General features: G+C 46.0%; 1 protein-coding gene across 2 annotated transcripts in view; it reads left to right on the forward strand.

The window, feature by feature from the left end:
* MYO10 (myosin X) overlaps positions 1–21,559 on the forward strand; it is a 216,367-nt gene that overhangs the window by 186,141 nt on the left and 8,667 nt on the right. For both annotated transcript variants that reach the window (XM_032627992.1, XM_032627991.1), the window contains exons 23-35: positions 631–864; positions 1,228–1,273; positions 2,015–2,881; positions 4,160–4,283; positions 7,780–8,023; positions 10,989–11,084; positions 13,857–13,950; positions 14,664–14,719; positions 16,317–16,459; positions 16,715–16,909; positions 17,943–18,100; positions 20,138–20,261; positions 20,687–20,984. In XM_032627992.1, coding sequence (XP_032483883.1) covers positions 631–864; positions 1,228–1,273; positions 2,015–2,881; positions 4,160–4,283; positions 7,780–8,023; positions 10,989–11,084; positions 13,857–13,950; positions 14,664–14,719; positions 16,317–16,459; positions 16,715–16,909; positions 17,943–18,100; positions 20,138–20,261; positions 20,687–20,984 — 2,679 coding nt within the window. The remainder of the gene's footprint in view (positions 1–630; positions 865–1,227; positions 1,274–2,014; positions 2,882–4,159; positions 4,284–7,779; positions 8,024–10,988; positions 11,085–13,856; positions 13,951–14,663; positions 14,720–16,316; positions 16,460–16,714; positions 16,910–17,942; positions 18,101–20,137; positions 20,262–20,686; positions 20,985–21,559) is intronic.

The following is a 21,559-nucleotide window of genomic DNA, read 5'->3' on the forward strand; positions in this document are numbered from 1 at the left end:
ACATCAGGGGACTGGGCGACATATTTAAACATTTCCCTAGTTCCTCTGGGTCACATACTGAAGCCACAGACAGCTCGCCTGTCGACTTTGGTGTCATCCCATTGGGTCCACAGTGGCCCCCTCTCCAGGGTGTGCCGAATGAGGCGGGTTCTTTTCCTGTGCGTCTGAGTTCTTTCCTCCTCTGCGGACCTGCGGGCCACCCGAACCCTTGCTCGTCACAGTACGTTACATTTTCTCAAGTACACAGCCGTCCTGCTGTGGCAAATCCTTTGCTTTTTTTCCTCATAAGGACAGGAAAATATATCACATCTCTTGGTTCTGTTTACAACCCAACTTCCTGCCAGGACTTTTCAAAGTCAGTATTAGGAGTGATGTGTTTATTTAGCCAACGTGATGATAGGGTCTTGCTTGAGTTTCGTTTGTTGTTATTCTTTTGTTTTTCTTCTGTTTTGTTTTGCCCACAAGGGCCTCCTTGTCGGCTCCCTATAATGAGTCTCTGTTATGAGCGGATCAGCCCCAACGAGGTCCTGCTGTCTAGTCTTGTAACATTAACGTAAACTCATGTAAAGAGCTGGAAGCCTCATTACCTCCACAGTTATTCTGTTGTGCTGTTTCTGTTCTCATTTTCAGAAAGCAATACAAGAAGGTCCTTTATTGTGTAGTGATTATACAGAAGAATTACAGAGCATTCCTTCTGAGGAGGAGGTTTTTGCACCTGAAAAAAGCGGCCGTGGTTTTCCAGAAGCAACTCCGAGGTCAGATTGCCCGCAGAGTTTACAAACAGCTGCTGGCAGAGAAACGGGCAGAGGAGGAAAAGAAGAAACGGGCGGAAGAAGAAAAGAGGAAGCGGGAGGAGGAGGAAAGGTATGGGACCTTTCTTGGCTTGGATGAAACAGACAGGAGGACACCTCTGGCGTTTTTATGCTCTATATCCAGCTTCGCAGCAGGAATTCCCAGTGGATGCTATGGAACCTGCTGTTTGAAACAGTAACGCTTGGTGGCTCAGATAAAATTTCTTAGCAGCATTGAAGACCCAGTTTTGTGGTATTTTCATTCATGCAGAGAATAGGTATATTGCCAAAGGAAGAGACCCTATCCCTCCTTCACACTTCTAAGTTGTCTTTTGTAAAGCTTCTGTTAAAAAGTTCGCTCTCTGGAAAGCGGGTGTCGGATTTTTTTCATTGCTTTCGTTTATTTTCACTGTCTTTTTTTCTTGACTGTTTTCAGAGAAAGAGAGAGGGAACGAAGAGAAGCTGAGCTCCGCGCCCAACAGGTGAAGAATGCCGCGACAACATGACATCTTGTCTGTTACCTTCCCAGTTCAAACACTTTGCCTCAATGATTTGAAACTAAAGTAAAGATGTAGGGAGAAGGATTCAAAGCTAAAATAAATATACAGGAGGAAGAATTTTAGAGGAGATGTTTATGCTGCAATTTCTAACCCATTACAATTGGGTAAAAGTGTGTGAATGTCTTAAGGTTTCAGTGTGAATCACGACAGCGTGATAGCTCTAGACCAGTATAATCACTGTATTAGTTTGCTCGGGCTGCTCTAACAAAAGTAGCACAGCCTGGGCAGATTAAACAACAGAAATTGATTGTCTCACAATTCTGGAGGCTAAAGGTTCAAGATCAAGGTGTTGGCAGGGTTGGTTTCTTCTTAAGCCTCTCTCTGTAACTTGCTGTGTCCTCACGTGGTCTTGCACCTGCGTACCTGCTTCCCCAGCGCCCCGTGTGTGTGTCCCAATCCCCTCTTCTTCATAAGGACACCAGTCAGTTGGGTTAGAGCCCTACCTCACGGCTTCATTGTAACTTCATCACCTCTTTAAAGGCCCTGCTCCAAATGCAGACATATCCCGAGGGGACTGGGGGTTGGGGCCACACATAGCGATTTGGGGGAGGGAGGGATGCAGTTCAGCCCCCGGCAAGCACATCTCATCCCAAAGGAGGGTCGCTGCCCGCACTCTCCATAGTGTCACTTCCTGACCTGACCCCTTCCTTCCTCTGTGTCCAGGAGGAAGCAGCGAGGAAGCAGCGGGAACAGGAAGCCTTGCAGAAGAGTCAGAGGGAGGCCGAGCTGACCCGGGAGCTGGAGAAGCAGAAGGAGAACAAGCAGGTAGAAGAGATCCTGCGCCTGGAGAAGGAAATCGAGGACCTGCAGCGCGTGAAGGAACGCCAGGAGCTGTCCTTGACCGAGGCCTCCCTGCAGAAGCTGCAGCAGCTGCGGGACGAGGAGCTGCGGCGGCTGGAGGACGAAGCCTGCCGCGCTGCCCAGGAGTTCCTGGAGTCGCTCAACTTCGACGAGATCGACGAGTGCGTCCGCAACATCGAGCGCTCCCTGTCGGTGGGGAGCGGGTCTGTGGGCGTGCGGGCCGACCTGGCGGAGGGTGCCTGCGGCGAGAAGCCCAGCTTCAACTTCAGCCAGCCCTACCCAGAGGAGGAGGTGGACGAGGGCTTCGAGGCCGACGACGACGCTTTCAAGGACTCGCCCAACCCCAGCGAGCACGGCCACTCGGACCAGCGCACCAGTGGCATCCGGACCAGCGACGAATCCTCGGAGGAGGACCCCTACATGAACGACACCGTGGTGCCCACCAGCCCCGACCCCGACAGCACCGTGCTGCTGGCCCCCTCGGAGCACGATTCCTCCTCCGGGGAGCCCACCTACTGCATGCCCCAGACCCCTGGGGGCCTGCCCGCCCCGGACGGCGACTACAACTACGACCAGGACGACTACGAGGACGGGGCTGTCACCTCCGGCAGCAGCGTGACCTTCTCCAACTCCTACAGCAGCCAGTGGTCCCCAGACTACCGATGCTCCGTGGGCACCTACAACAGCTCGGGGGCCTACCGGTTCAGCTCGGAGGGGGCCCAGTCCTCGGTGAGTACCCGCTGTCCTCCCGGGGCCCCGATTTGCCCGCATTGCGGTGGAAGTTGTCAGCCATCCTCGCCCCCGTCGCACTATCCCTTGGATGAAGACATCCCTCCTAGAACGGGCCAGGATTCCAAAGTCAGGCTCTTAAGGCTGGCCTTAAACCCCTCTCTCTTGCCGAAAGCGATCGTCACACAAGTAAGTGGAACTTGGTGCCTGTTGGAGGTTGAACGCAAAACCCAGAACTGCGTCTTGCCCAAAGCCTAAGAAAACTGGCATTTTCAGTGGAGGCTCTGGCTGTGTCTGTGCTGGCTTTGCAGCAGGTTGGGAAATGAGACCCGCCCTAAACGGGAACGAGACTTGCCAGGGGCACTTCAGAGACCTTTCCTGACGGTAGCTTCACCCGCCCGCTGCAGGACGTGATGTATATTTTTCTGGTTGTAAGGGAGGAACCTTTAAGGGCTTGAACGTGCTCTTTCCAGCTTCTGGATTTATTTATAGTTTACTTTTATTTCTTCCCGTTGTCCGTGCGTTAAATACTCCCTTGCCTTTCTAAGGCTTGAAGATATTTGTATTTATTTGTTTGTTTATTTATTTAAGGATTTTTTTTTTTAACTAATTTATTTAATTTTGGCTGTCTTGGGTCTTCGTTGCTGCACGCGGGCTTTCTCTAGTTGTGGTGAGCGGGGTCTACTCTTCGTTGCGGTGCGCAGGCTTCTCCCTGCAGTGGCTTCTCTTATTGCAGAGCACAGGCTCTAGGCGCACAGGCTTCAGTAGTTGTGGCACACGGTCTCAGTAGTTGTGGCTCACGGGCTCTAGAGCGCAGGCTCAGTAGTTGTGGCGCGCGAGCTTAGTTGCTCCGCAGCATGTGGGATCTTCCCGGACCAGGGCTCGAACCCGTGTCCCGTACGTTGGCAGGGAGATTCTTACCCGCTTCGCTGCCAGGGAAGTCCTTGAAGACATTTTTAGCACAGTAACTTAAAGGGAATTAACTCTTGGATTGTACGCTTAAACAGCAGCGTTGTACTTTGAACACATAGCCTTGGGATTAAAATATGTCTCACGTGTTACGTATCAAGTCAACTGACGGTTTGACACCAGAAGGCAGTATTTTGTAATTCGGAATTCTTTTGATGACCACACCTCCGTTGCACTGTGACGAAGCAGTGTGTTACTTCTTTGTTCGTGGTTTTTACTTTTTCAGTGTTGACCTGTGCTGGGCATTTCCTTTGCTTGTTTTCTGTCCTTTTTGCTCACTGTTGGCTCTCTCTGTCTCTCCTGGTCCAGTTTGAAGATAGTGAAGAGGACTTCGACTCTCGGTTTGATACGGACGATGAACTTTCGTACCGGCGGGACTCTGTGTACAGCTGTGTCACGCTGCCTTACTTCCACAGCTTCCTGTACATGAAAGGTATGACCTGCAGCCACCCTGGTGACTGGGTTAGGGGGTGAAGTGATGGGAAGCTGAGGCTGAAGGAGGGGGGCTGAGAAAGTTATCCCACATACCCCTTACCTGGTGTGAGGTCCTCTTAGGTGGATGGAGGATGCCGTGGTGGTGTGATGCGGGGGACCCTACTGGACCGTATGCAGCATTAGGACAAAGGGTCTGCAACCACTGTCACCGCTTTCAGTCCCTCTCTCCCTGTTGCCTCCATGTGTCTCTCATATCTGTGCTCTTTTCCTTCCTTCTTCCTTCCTTCCTTCCTTCCTTCCTCCCTCCCTCCCTCCCTCCCTCCCTCCCTTCCTTCCCACATCGTTTCCTCTCTCTCTTTCTCACACATACATACAAACACACATGTATGTTGCTGCTGGGGTTAGTGCAGCCCATTACCATGATGAAGCTGCATTCTTCCCTCCCACAGGAGTATTAGACACCCTTATACATGGGAAAGGAAAGATCTGAGAGAGGATCACCCCTGGCTTAAACTGCCTGTGACGCCTACTGTCTATCTCTTGCTCATGATAAGAATTTTTAATTATATTTTTGCATTGCTGGGAAACTTCGAATGTACTGTACTGAACCTTAATACTTGGGGACCTTGAAGCATCCTCCTTCTGGAAAAGTACTTAATCAGGACCTTGTACCCATGCCTTATTCATGTTCTTGACCTTGACTTCCAAATCAGGGACAGGAATCATGAGAAACCATAATCAGCGCCAATTTTTGGTGGGAGTTTTATGCGGGTCATCTAAAGAGCGGATTGGTTTCTCACACGGCCCTCGACTCCATGAGGGGAAAGAGGCCAAATCTTGGGGATGGGGCAGAGATAACAAGATCCATTGTCCCCAGATGGTTCAAGTTTTTTATGTTTTCTCTGAGCCTTTTCTTCACTTTCTTTTCTGCTGCCATCTTTCTTTCTTCCCTTTTCCTTTTCTTCTTCCCCCATGAAAACCTTTTTATTCTGGGTTCCCTTTCCCTGTTTCTTCTGTTCTTGGCCTTTGCTTCTCTCTTCTGTTGGCATATTTATCTTTTCTCGTATCTCTTTTGCCCTCCTTAACATTGTTTTCTCTTCATCTATGTCTTCTCCTTTTCATTTTTTTTTCTCCTTTTCATTTTTTCCCCCCGTCTTCAATGTCTGTCTAACTGCTAACATCATTCATTTGCTTTTCAAAGTTCTGCTGTTCTCAGCCTCAGATCCCCCAGGTGCTCACAGAAACCCCTCCAGGTTTATTTTTAGGGGAGAGCTTCCTATTGGCCAGAGTCACTGGTTGATGGGAATTCTTGTAGGAGCGTTGGAATGAAAAAGATTGAGAAATTCTAACCGAATAATCGAGTGTTCATTGGATGAAGGAAAAAATGTAATCACAGATCAGAACCTAATAACCCAATAAGTATCTAATCGTAGCATTTTAAGATTTTCTCATGCATTTCTCAGAATAAAGCTTTTTATTATTCATATATTTTCCTCTCCCCCTAGTTAATCTAGTTCCCTAATTTAGCTCAAAAATTCCCTGTAAATCACTCTTATTTATAATATATATGGCATTCTTTTATTGTATAATTGTCTGATTAAAACAAATAAGATTAGGAAAAAGTAAAGATACATTCAGAGCGCTAAAATCCCAAGATTAAAGCATTAAGAGCTCAAGAAGGTAAGCAAGTGAGGTTTTGGCACACTCATCTCTTAATGAAACAAAGAGTTATTGTGTAACTGCGTCACCACTTAATCTCTGATACATTACCGTTTATTGTTTAATAAAGCCTTAAAGTTGTGACCAAAAGTTTCAAAGAAACCAATGATAAGGAAAATCTAACCAACCACCAGATTCTGTTTTGTGAGCGTAGATGAGTTTGCACCAGCCTAGTACTACTAAAGGTGTTTACAGTCACGAAACTAAGAGTGTTGATCAAATTCTCTAGATGAAATACGAAGGGAACACCCGGAATTGGGGGGGGGGGCAGGGCTGGGAGTGAGTCCCATCAATAACGTAAGAGCAGCAGAGTGACTGGTGGGTGAGGGCTCTTGGGATGACTGTTGTAATCTGTGTCTTTGAAACAGCTGTGAATAACCTTTATCATCCAAAGACGATAAGATAATAGGATAACTTTGTACTACAGTTTCCTCTTGGCTTGTGTTGAGAAACCGAGATTAAAGCCACAAATCAAGAAAGAAAAAAAAAACAGTTTCCTTCTGGTACCCCCTGGCAAGTTTGCTGTTTGTTAGGAAACAGCTCTGGCGCTTGGTGTGATCACAAAGGCTTCTCAGCTAGGTGAGCAGGAAGTGCTGTAGATACGAGAAAGGGCAGCGGTCTGTAAAGGCCAGCAAAGCAAGTGCGCCTTGCACTGCAAAGAGAAACCAGTGTTGTCTTTGCGTCTTCTGTTCCACTGTGAAGTTGAGATCTGTAATCATTGAAGCAACCACTGAAAAAATTAATCTTAGAAGGTCTGTTTTAAATTTATTTCTAATCTGTAAAAGGAAGGCATTTTCTTTATACTTACTTTCAGTATCCACGTTTAAATGTTCTTTATTTTTATTATTGGCTGATCAAAAAAATAACTTGTGGACACTTGATAATTAGTGAAGTAGGTGCAGTATTCTTCAGTGGGTTCGTTGAAGTAGATTTTTGAATCATGGTTGTAAGATGTCACTCTTTGAGCATCCTTGGGGAATCTAGAATAACAAATAAAATTATCCTGCTAGAAGAGTATTAGAGATATATTCTGTATAGAAATAATGTCTGTATAGCCTTGTCTAATCTGTCTCCACCAAAAAAAGTTTTCCACTAAATAAATTACAGCTAAATTCTCATTTTTAAGGTACTGTCACAGTTTGGTTTGGAGTCTTACTTTGTTTCATATTCTAAATTTATATTTATACAAATACAAATTTGTATGATTTATACAAATTTATACCTTATACAAAGAAGCCATTTTCAGATGATAACGCTTTTCTTTTCCGATGTAAGTTAGGGTTTATTGCTAAACTCTGGAGTCACTGATAAATTTTGTTCCTCACACTGACTAAACAAGGAAGGAATGTGTCAACTTTGACACATTTTAAACTCATTTCCCCTTCCTACGGTGTTTGGACAGAAGCACGATCCATCCATATGGAAGCGGTTCTCCCCCGCCTCCCGTCCGTGGTCCTGCCTCAACCCGGGGTTAGAGTATCAGTCCCTGACTGGTCTTGCTTTTAAGCCCCTCACCAGGATTTCTCAGCTAAGTGAGTAGGAGCTGCTTTGGAGAAAAGGAAGCGTTCTTGTGTAATCCAGCCAAGCCAGTGTGACACCTGCCCAGTGCCCCCTGAACACGACCCAGCAGTGTGCTCACCCATCATCGGTGGGTGTCTGAGGGTGGGTCATTTGGTGCAAAGTTAAGGATGGGCTGGACCTGAAGACCTACTGATCTTATGATCCAATATGACGGATTTTCTTAAACCCCTTCCTACCCAACCCTGGGGAGACAGGTGGCCTCATGAACACCTGGAAACGCCGCTGGTGCGTCCTCAAGGACGAAACCTTCCTGTGGTTCCGCTCCAAGCAGGAGGCCCTCAAGCAAGGCTGGCTGCACAAGAAGGGTGGCGGCTCCTCCACGCTGTCCAGGAGAAACTGGAAGAAGCGCTGGTTCGTCCTCCGCCAGGCCAAGCTGATGTACTTTGAGAATGACAGCGAGGAAAAGCTCAAGGGCACCGTGGAAGTCCGGACAGCCAAGTATGTTGATGAGCCCTGGCCAGGGCTGCTGACCGGGGCTCAGGGCTGCTTCATCAATTAAGTCCCTGCCTAAAAGCTGTCTGGGGCGAGTTCTTTGAAGCAGTAGATTGTAAGAGGTACTCGGTGCGTCCTCATCATTCCTTTCAGTGAGCTGAATTATTAGGAAATCAGGGAAATAAAACTTCGTCTGTGAAATTCACTTTTTGTGAATTTTCAGACATTCAGCTCTGGGTTATAAGATGCTAGCTGGACATAAAACTAGCTCTTTGGAAATGTCATTGGCGGTACACAGGAATCGTGGTGTGGGTATTGAGCCACTGGTTGAGCATCTTGTCATCCTTTTATGGGTCAATCGATCACTTTTAATTCTTCTCCAAGCCCAGCTGTAGCCAACAGATGGCTAAATTGGGAGCAGACAGCCAGTCGGGAGGTGTGTGAAATGAATCATTTGTCTTCCACCTTTGTTGGGTATACTAGCCTCTTCATACCCAACAATGAGAGCAACAGAGCTGGTGCTTGAATCCAACACACCCCCTTTCTCTGCCACTTTTTTTTTTTTTGGCCATGCCGCTCAGCTTGTGGGATCTTAGGTCCGTGGCCTCAGATTGAACCCAGGCCCACGGCAGTGAAAGTGCTGAGTCCTAACCACTGGACCTCTGGGGAATTCCATTCTGCCACCTTCTTATAGAACCAAAGGATTGAACCACTGAGGGCCTATTTGTTAAAAATGGAGTAAGGTTTTCAGAAAATGTTGGGAATTGAGGGGCAGCTTGTTTTCTTGGGTAATTAGATACTAGGCATAGAATTTATTTTGGTGTAGCCACACTCCACTTAAACTGAACAGCCGTACATTTTCAGCACACGGGTTAAAATAAGCTTTGAGAGACCAAGTTAACTCCTGAAGTCGTAGACCTGAAAACGACATACGGTTCCTGCTCAACCAGCATTAGAAACTGTAGAAAATGATGCATTGGAAAGTGGAAAGTTTACTCAAGGGAAGAAAGTCGTCTTTGTATTTAATTTGAAGGCCAAATTGTAAAGTGCAGACAGCAGAGTATTAGACTTTTCAAGGCTGCCCCTCTGAGGTTCCTTAGGAAACCATGCTCAGATGAGTTTGTGGGAGTTTGCATCTGAGCCCTACAAGTTTCAGCAGCATGGCATAGCTCTGAACCTCCTGCAGTCCTCCCCTGGCCCTGCATACCGTGTTGGTCCTCTCTTCACCCTGGAGGAGGGGGGCCACAGATGCCAGGAGGCTGAGAGAGAGAATTGTGATGGTGAATTTCACCCGTGTATTTTTGGATGTCCCTTTTGCTACTCACTCTGTAGCAAACACATGCTTAATGAAGCCCTATTCTCCAGGTGTTCTGTGAAAATTACAGAGGTAAGGAAGCGTTAACCCTTCCTCAGCTGTTGGTCACATTCTGTAGAGAAAAGGCAATGAGTTGTTAAGGTTTCACCGTCGTTAAGAGTTTTTTATTTATTTTATATTTTGAAGTTTATTATAGAAAAAAATATATTTTTTATTATAGAAAATTTCAGTCATAGGCAAGCGTCGGTAGGAGACTGGAATGAGATCTGTGTGTCCATTTCCCATCTTTCAGCGGTTGCCCACCGATGGCCAGTGGTGTTTCATCTGTGACCCTACCCAGCACCGCCCCCCTACAAGCTACATTTTTTAAAGCAAGTCCTGACGTCATATAATCTCACTTGTAAATATTTAGTACACACTGAAGGATCAAGACCTTTTTTAATATATAGTCACAATATCATGATCACATTTAAAAAGGAACATGAGCTCCTTCTACCGTCCAAACTCTGGTCACTGTTCAAATTTCCCCAGTTATCTTACACATGGCGGTGACAGTGTTCTTGTTGGTTTGGGTTGGTTTCTTTTTTCAAATCAGAATCCAAATAAGGTTCATAATTTTTAATTGGATGACAGATTGCTCAAGTCTCTTTCAATTTATACACCACCCCCTTCATCTTTCCTTTCACTCACCATCTATTGTTAAAGCTCCCACCTCCTTTATCCTGTCATTTCCAGACTCTTCGGCGCCCTGGTAGTATCATCACTCCCCCATTTCCAGGGAAGCTTTTTATAAATGCGAGTCCCTGGGCTCCACCCTCGGAAGCCCCACCTGGGTTTTCTGAACGTTTCCCAGGATTCTGATGGACCGCTGCGGTTCAGAGCCACGACACCCCGTCGTTTTACACGCAAGGTAGCTGAGTTCTCAGGAGGCGGAGTGGCTGGTCCAGGATGACGTGGTCTGGACAGTTTTCCCCTGGGGATTATTGTCCTACTCCAGAGGCTCCCGTGCTTATCACCCACCCCCACCGCCAATCGGGGCCACCTCTCTCCTTCCATTCCCAGGAAACATCACAGACTCCTCTCTGAATTTTGATCTTCTTGGTTTTTTAAAAAATATTTTATCTCATCTCAGTGATTCTAGCTAAAAGGTCAGACAATCTTTTTTTTTTTCTAACCAGACTGCTTAATATCGCAGTTGTAAAATAAATGTTTTGCTGTGAACAGCTGTATACTTCAGCTAACAAAGCAAGCTGGCTGTATCCCCAGCACATTTCTTCACAAAATAGATCACCACCTCTGGTCCCATCCGAACAGCTGCTTGTGTTTTACCCTGATCTTAACCTGGTCCCCTGAGTTTAAACCTCCAGTGTTGTTTAGAGAGTGTTAGGATGAGATCAAGATGGGATTGAGATCTAGAAACAGACACACACACACACACACACACACACACACACACACAGAGCAGATCACCTTTCTGGAGAGAGAAAAGCCTGCCTCCCCCTAGAGGCCACAGGGGTCTTCATCGTTTCTAAAAGCAGAAAATCAAGGCGGAAGTGTTGGTATCTGATCTTTCAGTTACGGTGAAATTTCTTTTCTTGCCTCTTATTAAGAATTCTGTGTTCCTGATTTGCGTTTGGTGCTTGTGTCCCTTTGCAGGGAGATCATAGATAACACCAGCAAAGAAAACGGGATTGACATCATTATGACTGATAGGACCTTCCACCTGATCGCTGAATCCCCAGAAGACGCCAGGTGAGGCGCTGTGCTGTCGACTTGGTCATAACTACATCCTCGCTCCTGTGCAGGCCCGGACGTCACAGGGATCACTCTTGAGCCTACTGGTGCTGAAAAGATTTTAGTTGATTTTCTAGTTGGGTTTTTCTCTTAGGATGGTTGAAGAACTGAGAGTCGGAAGAGACGGATGTACTTGTCTCCTGGGGACTCTTTCACTGGGCACTGTGTTCCATACAGTAAGCACACAGATTTCCAGCTTCACGTGCCACTGGAGAGACCCCTTGTTATTTACACTCAGGCTTTTATTGTCACCAGCAGCATATGTAAATTGTGCTGCTACACACAGTTGAAAGCCACCCTCTGGAAGCTTCTGAGCTTTGAAAGGGAGCAGCTTCTGTTTGCTTAAGGGTTGAAAAAACAGGAACATTAACCCTTGGCCGTTCAAATAAATGCTAGGACTGTGGCGTTGGGAGGGTGCTTAAGGCCTTGATAGTGAAGAATTCCGTCGGCTGGAAGAGATAGTTAACACTTAGGGAACTTACTATATTGCAGGCAGCGTTCCAAAATGCTTCACGTATGTTAACTCATTTCATTCTCACAACAACCCTATAGGGGGTATCGCCGTTATCCAGTTTTACAGAATAGGAGACTGAGGTACAGAGAAAAGGTAGTGTAATGTGTAAAGTAACGCACGGTCAATTCTATTGAGTGGAGGCACGAAGCTTCTTAAGGAGCTTAGATTTTTGACTGAGCTCGGAGGACAGTGGTATCCCTCATTGGCTGGGGCAAGTTGTCCGACTTTTCTGGACCTTGGTTTCCATCGTAGTGCTGAGATGTGGTACAAAATTAAGAAGAGCTGGTGTGTGCTTCTCTGTGTGATGCGTGGCAGGGTTACGCAGTGGAGCATCTGTCTCTGTTCCTGCTGCCCTGGGGGTGTATAGGGTCACGTTGGAGATGCCTGTCATCCATTCTGAGCAACGCCAGAAAATACCTTCTGATTTCTGAGGCTGAGATCCTTTGGCCTGTCTTCATCACTTTGCAGCTCAGAAAAATCACTAGAATCTTCTAGTGAGTTCTCGGGGCCTTTACGACCGACCCCTTGCCCTTTGAATGTTTCTGTGTTGATATAACACCATGGTAGCAGCATTAAGGGCAAAGAAAACAATTCTTCCCCTGGGAAAAAACTAAAACCCCACTTGGAACCATAAATTATGACACAAGCTGGAAAAACAAGCAGACCTGGAATTAGAGCCCCGTCATTCCATCTGGGACTCCTAGAGACCACGTGTGGTTTTTTGTGGTCCAGGGAATGCCCACAGCTTTTACAGCTGAATTATAGGCCCAGCTGTCCTGTCTGTTTTGTGCCATAAGGAACCTGCTAGATTTAACATTTGGAATATTTTAGCCAAGGACTTTTTGCCCTGACCAGTGGAACACATTTTTTAAAATTCCTTTTCAGATTTCAAGTTGCACTTGATTTAAGGGGCGAGATTTGTATTAAGGAGGTCACCTGTATAGATGGAAAGCACAGCAGATTTTATGTAGCTGTGTGTGTGTGTCTGATCCCATGTGGCCTGCATTTTGAAGGTTTGTGTTGTTCAGTATCTGATTTTGGATATTTTTGAGCTCTGTAAAGCGATGACTGAAGTCTTGCCTTTGGGTTAACCAGAAGTGATGCACCAATTCACATTAAGATGTTTCCCTTGGTCTCCCTACGAGTCCGTATATGTTGAGTATTTTCAAGCTCTTGGTTACATCTTGCTCCTTCAGGAATCACAGGAGATAGATTTTAGTGCTTTGCTGTAAGTATCTTACGTGACTTACCTTTAAATATAGGTATTAATTTTTTACTTAAATATCCCATTGGGTACCAAGTACTTTCTCCTGTGCCTTAGTTACAGGAGTGTGTGTATGTGTCTGATTAGCCCCCTCCAGGAGAAGGATGTCCTAGCATCTCTCTCACATTTGGTACCTCTCACTTTAGTTGCTTAATAAACGATGGATGGATGAACTGACACAGACGGATGGATATTCATGGTCATTTTCCTCAAGCACGTATTGTGTTTCTAGTTACATCACGACTTTTGTTCTGCTTGACTTTTCTGGAGTTGACATGTTCGCTTTTATTATCTGATTCTAACGCGGCTGCAAGTGAGAAAACTCATTTGAAATGAAGATAGAAGAGTTCTCTGGTCAAAATAATTTTCTACCTTCTACTCCAGGCAGTTGTTTTCTATTTCCAGCTCTCCTGTGGTTTTATTCACTTAAGTGGAAATCCTATCAGGTGGTTGGAAACCCCACCTGGAAATGAGCAGGGGAAATAGACATCCAGTGGCCACCCTGAGATGGTGCTCTTACGTTGGGCTTACCTCGGAATTTAAAATTGAGAAGGCACTTGAATGTTCCCTAGGTTATAAATAATATCTTCAGTAAAGACCCTTGATCTAAGTGCGTGGGTAGAACTGAGGATTTCATTTTTTGCTGCCAATTTCTCTAGGAACTTACCATCATCATCATTAAATGTCTACGAAGGTCCTTGGGGCCAGAGGGAACGGGTCTTCCCACTGATCTGAAGTTGCATCAGATGGTACTTAAAGGCACCTGGGCTCTTTCTTCTAACTTCGCTCCTCGGTGTTATGAAACCCACACGTACCCGTGAGGAGTAGACATATTAAAAGAAAGTTGCTCAGAGGGGATGTCGTTTTCCCAGAGGATGTGGAGAAGGGTGTCACTACTGTATTGCATGCAGAGGTTGGCCACCCCTTCACTGTTGCTCTCTCCTCCCCACAGCCAGTGGTTTAGCGTGCTGAGTCAGGTCCACGCATCCACGGACCAGGAGATTCGGGAGATGCACGATGAACAGGCAAATCCGCAGAATGCCGTGGTGCGTGAGCCTGGGTGGGGTGTGGAGGGAGGCGTCCTGCCAGAGGGGACTGGGAATTTGTAGACAGTCTTTTTTTTTTTTTTTTTTTTTTTAAATAAGAAATAGTATAATAATTAAAGAGAGAAACGGGAACATCTTGGTTAAAAATCATATAGAAAAACAGAGTAAATTATAGAAGATTGTAAGTAGTAAGAGATTACTATTCTCCCACCTCAAAAAAAATTCCAGTTTTTATGAAACCGTGGAAGCCCCGTGACACTTTTCCCCAAAGGCTATAGTGAATTCCAAATTGTATTCTTTCTGACATCACTCTATCCCAGGCACGTAAACAGAGCCACAAAATCATATTTCAGAGATAGTTTGATTTTCTCACAATTATAAAATTTGATGATAGATCATAGTGTAAATCAGAAAAGTTGTATGATTGAAAGAAGTTTGTAAACACCCTTCACTGAAAGTATTTTAGGAACAAGGCAGAAAGATTCGTTTACACTTTATTTAATGAATGGACTGTAGATTTTGCCCTGTCTAGAGGCTGTCTGCGCCGAACGAAGGGGGACGTTTCCTTAGATAACTACTATTTTGCAGTGAACACACAAAGAAGGAGGCTTTTTTGTTTGCCTGTTTAGAGAGTCATCATCTAGGGGTGTTATCATGATGTGTGCTCTACTTGAATGGTTCTCTCAGTGTCTCTGCTTTTCACTTCTTTCCAGGGCACTCTGGATGTGGGGCTAATTGATTCTGTGTGCGCCTCGGACAGCCCTGACAGGTAAGCTCAGGTGTGACTCTTAACAAAAGTAACTGCTGGATACCTGCGTGCGCCCACAGGCTCTATGCTCTGGGCTGGGGAATGACTCTAGGCTGTGTGTTCCCACCTGGTCAACCCCAGCAATCAGAGACTTCCTTCTTGGTACCCAGTTTGACCTCATCCGCAGTCTTCCTCTCTGGGTGTCTTTGGAGTGCGGCGGGTTGGAGGGGTCAGGAGTAGGGGAGACCTTGGAAACCTAATTTAGACAGTCATACAGGGACAGACTTGGGACTCATGCAGGATGAAAATGCCTGTATCCCAGCACAGGGGTGGGTGTAGTTCCCCTTTTTAAAATTTAATAATGAATTTGAAAAGGATTTTGATGGTAATTTATATGTGGAATATTAATAAATTAAACCACAAACATTTATTTTCCTTGACATGCCTACCTTACGTGTGCCCTTAAAATAGCATGTGTTTGGTTCTGTTTTTTGAAGGCAGATCATCCTCGGTGACGGTCTTGGGGGTCTCTGTACCCAGTGACCTTCGTCTTTCCCATCTCTATTTTGCTTTGCAGCTTGGGAATTCTGAGTACGGATCAAAATTGACTTCTGCCTTCAATGACATAGCTTTAGAGAGAGAATAGAAATGTATTCAAATTGACAACAAAAATAGTGTCTCCTGGGCTGAGTGAGAATTCCGGGATGTCCATCGCCCCACCGTTGACAAAGGCTCTCCTGAACCATAGATTCTTTGTTTCTACTAGTCACCCTACACCTTCTCATACCTGGCTCAGGAACCTTTAACACGTGTGTGTCACGTCAGTAATTAAAGCCCAGATGCTTGTTCTGACAGTCAGGTTCTGATCTGCGTCTCTCTCCTCCTAAACCCCTACGTCAGGCGGGCTGGGCACGTGACAATCCATGCGCGAACCTTCCATCCCTACCCAGGCTTTTCTCTCTTCCTCAAGTGCTCACCTTTTTTCCTTCCCAACTACAGAAAAATCTTGTTTAAGAGCCTATGAGAGACTCAGGGCATTGCCAGCTAAAAAGAGATGCAGGAGGAAGTAAATTTCCATTATTAGGTTATCCCTGCCTGGGAAATGCACCCTTGTCAGACTGCATTGAAGGCATGGACCCAGGTGGCTCTTTGTACCAGGCATAATCAAGCGGATGAGATGTTCCACTTACACCTATTTACTGACCTCCTGTTACTGGTATCTGACATTGCATTACCCACCCACAGAAATATTATCCAAAGCCGTACCCAGAGGCAGGAAGAAATTTACTTTGGAGAGGCATCCAAAAAAAATTTTCCCTCGCGGTCACCTTAGTTAGCCTTCCTGGAACTGAATTTCATCTGGAAAGTTCAGCATTAAGAAATGTTTTCCCTTCCAGGACCTTCAGAATGTGTTGCTCCAGGTTTAAAGGTTAATGAGGCATAAAATAAATCCTACAGAAATGAGCAAGGTTTGCCTTAACGTAAAATACACATAGCACTGCCGTTTTTATCCCTGTGACCCATAAGCTGGGAAAAAGGCATTTTGTCTTGGGTCAGACGGAGGTGGTGATTTCAGTGGAGCTAAGAGGTTTTGCTTCCTTCTCGCCCCACTGCTCAGACCCAACTCATTTGTGATCATCACGGCCAACCGGGTGCTTCACTGCAACGCAGACACGCCGGAGGAGATGCACCACTGGATAACCCTGCTGCAGAGATCCAAGGGGGACACCAGAGTGGAGGGCCAGGAATTTATAGTGAGAGGTGATGCCACCGACACTCTTACTTGGAGTCCTGTTTTCATTTACACGGACATCTGCCACGTTTCCATTTTGAGCCACTTTTCTGAGTAATTTTGCCTCTTGACATGGTTAAAAATCATCCAATAAGAAATGATCGTGGCCGTTTGTAGCAGATATATAGAAATCTGACCCATTTGTAAGCTGGGTGCAAATGGTTACCTGGTTTGTGAAGTTTCTCTTCCTAGTTTTGAGCTGACACTTCATTCTTTCTTTCCAGGGTGGTTGCACAAAGAAGTGAAAAACAGTCCGAAGATGTCTTCACTGAAACTGAAGAAACGGTGGTTTGTGCTAACCCACAACTCCTTGGATTACTACAAGAGCTCGGAGAAGAATGCTCTGAAGTTGGGCACCCTGGTCCTCAACAGCCTCTGTTCAGTCGTCCCGCCCGACGAGAAGATCTTCAAAGAGACAGGTAAGCGGTGTGGTGTGCTCAGGACTGGCTGGGCCTGAGACACGGCCTGTCCAGTCATAGGAGGTGTGGGTTTGCTCGGAGCGAAGGAGTGAGCTTCCTACCTGGGGTGTTTACGTTCCCCGCCCCCCCAAAAAAGTCTCTTTTGCTGATTTATCTTTTGAGGCTGTCCGTGGTTAGCTATGTGAACACTTGATATGTAAACCATAGTAAAGGGGTCCTGATTTATTGGGTTGCAGAAAGATGCTTCTAAGGGCAAGGAGATGTAAACAGACAGAAGTTCTCCTACAGGAAGGCTTATTTTTCTATGCCTGTGTTTTTGTCTTTCTCACCGTTGTACCGTGAGAGTCATAATGCAGCCTAAAAAAGGTAAACCCTGACTGTCGGTGAACATAACCTAGCATAATAAAAAGCGGTCACGTAGGATTTTCTTTTCCCTTTCGGTATTACAAAAGGTGTTTCTAGGTTGTTTACTTTGATTTTTTGTTGCTAGTCGTGATTTTGTGCTTTTGAAATACAGTTCGTCCATGCAAAAAAATACGCATGTATATATTTTTACTGTAGTCACTGCATTCCACTTTCGGCTGGTGTCTGAACACCTGGACTGCTTGCTTGACACAATGGTTTCTTTTGAAGGGAGAATCTAAAGGAAAGGAAGACAAGGAACAGGAAGGGAAAAAGAAAGTCAGCAATCTGAGGGGAGAGTTTTCGCTCTTGTTCCGGAGCCTTGAACTGGACTTTAGTTTACGCCTGTTCCTTCTTTGAGAGCAGGCGTTACTAATTATATATTTATCATAATTCTGGGCTTATCATTTTAATGTTTGTCTTCCCTTCGTAACTGTAAATTCCACGTGTCTTTGGGTACCTAGTGCAGGGCAGGGCACGTGGAGGAAATCAGCAAGTAGCTATTGAATTAATAAAGGGGCTCAGGTGGAGATGGCCTGGGTGCTGGACTTCTGGGACTCCGGTACGGGGACAGTACCCTGGTCCCCCAGGTTCATGCTGCCATGTGCACGCACGCGCGTTGCTGTTGCAGGCTACTGGAACGTCACCGTGTACGGACGCAAGCACTGCTATCGCCTCTATACCAAGCTGCTCAACGAGGCCACCAGGTGGTCCAGCGCCATTCAAAACGTGACGGACACCAAGGCCCCGATCGACACCCCAACCCAGCAGCTGATTCAGGATATCAAGGTGAGAGTGAGGGAGCCCAGCTCATAGTGAGTCACACTAGCTCACAGATTCTCACCACGGGAACATCTCTTAGTTAATTTCATGTTCGTGTGTATCCTGGCTTTTAAAAATCTAAATGCTAGACTGCATTTAGAAAATGCAAAAATTGACGTCAAATTGAAATTTGACACTAAAATTATCTTGTCTCTGGGGCGGTGTTACGGATCGCCACTGAGGCAAACCTGATTGTAGAGCTGTGTAGGCGGAGGGACAGTGGTCTGTAATTTGGGGTGTGGGGCTCCCCAGTCACAGGGACGTGGTGTGATCTGTGTTGGGGACAACCTGCATGTCACAGGTTCCACTTGAGCCCAGGTTGGGAACCTTCTAGAAGTAACACAATAATTCTACTTCCACTGCAGTTTCTAGATCACACAAGTGGATTCACTAAGAGGCCACATGGGTCTAGAAAGCTTGGAATCCTTATCAGGTGCCTCCAGACTCACAGAAGAAGCTCCCAGGTCTCTGGACCAGCACTGAACTTGTTCAGTTGTAACTCCCTGTTTATAAAGATTAGTGGCTGTGAGTGTATATCGAATGAATGAACAAGCAAACGAATGAACCTTAAATGGCAGCCACGAACAAGGACCACGGCGCTCATTTTCCAGGCATGGGAACGGAGACACGGGATACTCTGGTTGCATCGCTCACTTAGCTGGTCAGCCCCTGATGCAGACGCAGGTCAAGGGAATTATTTTTATTCTGTTCCTCCAAGTTATCCATGTAGGCAGGTTCCCTATGCAAAGGAAAGAGCCAGAGCTGTGACAGAAAAGATGCCAGAATGATAGTGAGGCGGGTATTTATTTACTGATGTACATCAAAGGAAGTAAGCTAATTAGATCCAGGAGGCAAACTGCGTCTTTTGTAAAGGTGGGAGAGGGTCTAATACATCGGTAGTATATTATTAACCACCAAATTCAAGTCAGCCTCTTGATTCCAAAATGACATGTTTTCTGGGTGTTTGGAGCCAAATTCCTGCAGGTCAGTTATCCTACAAACTGCAGAGCTGTCCATGGAGCCCGAGGAGCTTGAAACTAATAATGTCATTTCTAGTCTTAAAAAAATGAATCTGTTGAAGCTTTCTTGTGAAAAAGGAGAGAAAAAAAAGCACGTATCAGCTGCACTTCCTCTTCAAAGCTATATCTTATTTACCCGTAGATTTACTAAGTCATTGGAAATCAGACACTAAAGAGTAAATAGAATTTTTGGATATGAAGCAATGCTTCTTAAGAAATGAGACAGGTTGCCCTAAATAAGTCCATACCAGTTTTTTAAGTGATTAAAACGTATTTCTTTCTGGCTTTCAATTGGGTATTATTGAAAAAGTTTCATAGCAGAAATGAACTTGCCATGTTAGAATGATTCATTGCCTCTCCTCCAACTTTTCTGTTGATTTAAAGTTCTAAAAGTAACTTTGGCTTTTTCAGATCCCAAATTAATGCTTTAGGAACATAAATACATGATGAAATTCTCTGAGAGGAGCTCTTAAATTTCAGGAGTGAGAAAGGAGGCCCAAGGAGGAACAGTCTCGCTGATAATGTATTAACGTGTCATTTTCAGGGGGAGGATACAAAAGACCAATGAGAGAGCTAGCAAAATGTATTTTTAAAATGAATTATAGACAAGGGTGACATGATTTGGCCAAATGATTTATGGCTAAATAATTAGCAAGAAAAGTTTAATTTTTTCCAGTATATATAATTTCCAGAGAGAAGATTGTTCAATAACATGGGAAAATATGCAAATCAAAGAAAGAGAATGAGCTGTGTAAGAAAAATGTGTGTGTGTGTGTGAGTGATTTGTCATCAAACGTGGCTTGCGGGTATCTTCGTGCTTGAGATGATTAATGCTGGATTCCCACCTCCATCCCTAGACTACAGGTGTTTTGTGACTTGTGAAAAACATTCTCGTTCAGGAGGATGCAGATGGCTTTGTCCTTTTACATGTACGTTTCTTACGATAAGCTCATGGGCTTTCCCTAACGGCTCTGTTCTTCTCAAGGAGAACTGCCTGAACGCGGACGTGGTGGAGCAGATCTATAAGCGGAACCCTATCCTGCGCCACACCCACCGGCCCCTGCACTCCCCACTCCTGCCCCTGCCCTACGGAGACATCAACCTCAACCGTGAGTCCCGAATTCCTCCTGGGCCCGGGACACCGTGCTGTGGTTTCCCTGTTAACTCTTTAGCTCTGTCATATTAGTGTTAGCTGGTTATACTGATGTCCGTGTTGTTGTATTAAAAAACATGCCAGCACGCCCCAGGAGCGCAGGGTACCCTTAATCTATTGGAGAACCAGATCCTAAACAGTTGTCGTGCATGTCAAATGCGGAACCTGCTTGGCAGCAGACCAGCTTTTCAGTAAGCATTATCACGCAGTAAAATAGTTCAGTTACTTGTGCGCCTCTGTTTGGCTGTTCGAGTGTCCAGAGCAGGTGGTGGGCACTGCATCCTGAAGTAGCTCTGGTCCCCGTTCCTGCCTCTTGTCTGCTGCTCAGACTGTACCTTCTCCAAAGCCTCGTGTGACTCGTGTTTGTTGTGCTTCTCTTAGTGCTCAAAGACAAAGGCTACACGACCCTTCAGGATGAAGCCATCAAGATATTCAATTCCCTGCAGCAGCTGGAGTCCATGTCTGACCCTACTCCCATCATCCAGGGCATCCTGCAGACGGGGCACGACCTCCGCCCTCTGCGAGACGAGCTCTACTGTCAGCTCATCAAACAGACCAACAAGGTGCCCCATCCGGGCAGCGTGGGCAACCTGTGCAGCTGGCAGATCCTAGCCTGCCTGAGCTGCACCTTCCTGCCCAGCCGGGGGATCCTCAAGTACCTCAAGTTCCACCTGAGAAGGTACGAGTGGCCCGGGCGGCGCTGCTCACGTCGGGAGTGCGGTGGACACAGTTCAGACAAGTTGGGCCTGGAACAGAAGACACCTTGTGTGGCTCGGGCTCCTAGGTCACCCGAGCTGACTTACAGGGCACAGACGACCTTTTTCCCTCTAAGGCACACGGGGCTGATCCGGGGACAGGTCCCTTTGGGCGTAGTGTCCTGAAGCGTAGGACGTTGATAAATGTAATTACCACTACTCTGTATGAACAGGGAAAAAAGAAAAGAACCTTGGATGTTTGTTCCAGATCGAACAGGTAGAGGCTGTCTGATTCAGCTTTGATTAACTGTGGAAGAAGAATTTTCATGCAGTAGTATGAGGCACGTGGCCCTTTCAAATCTAATAGCTCTGCAGAGGTCAGCTAGTAGCAGAAGTTGCTCCCGGGCCTAGTTGGGCTCTTTGGTCTTTGGATTTTCTCTCTGTCTCCTTTTTCTTTTTGGTCCTGAAACAGCACAGGATGAGCTAGGGAAGCGGCCAGCGTTTGCTCTGCGCTGGGACCCCATTCACCGTGTTGGTCTGCAGCACGTTGAAGCCGCCC

This window comes from Phocoena sinus, chromosome 3 (assembly GCF_008692025.1).
Source record: "Phocoena sinus isolate mPhoSin1 chromosome 3, mPhoSin1.pri, whole genome shotgun sequence".
Lineage (NCBI taxonomy): Eukaryota > Metazoa > Chordata > Mammalia > Artiodactyla > Phocoenidae > Phocoena > Phocoena sinus.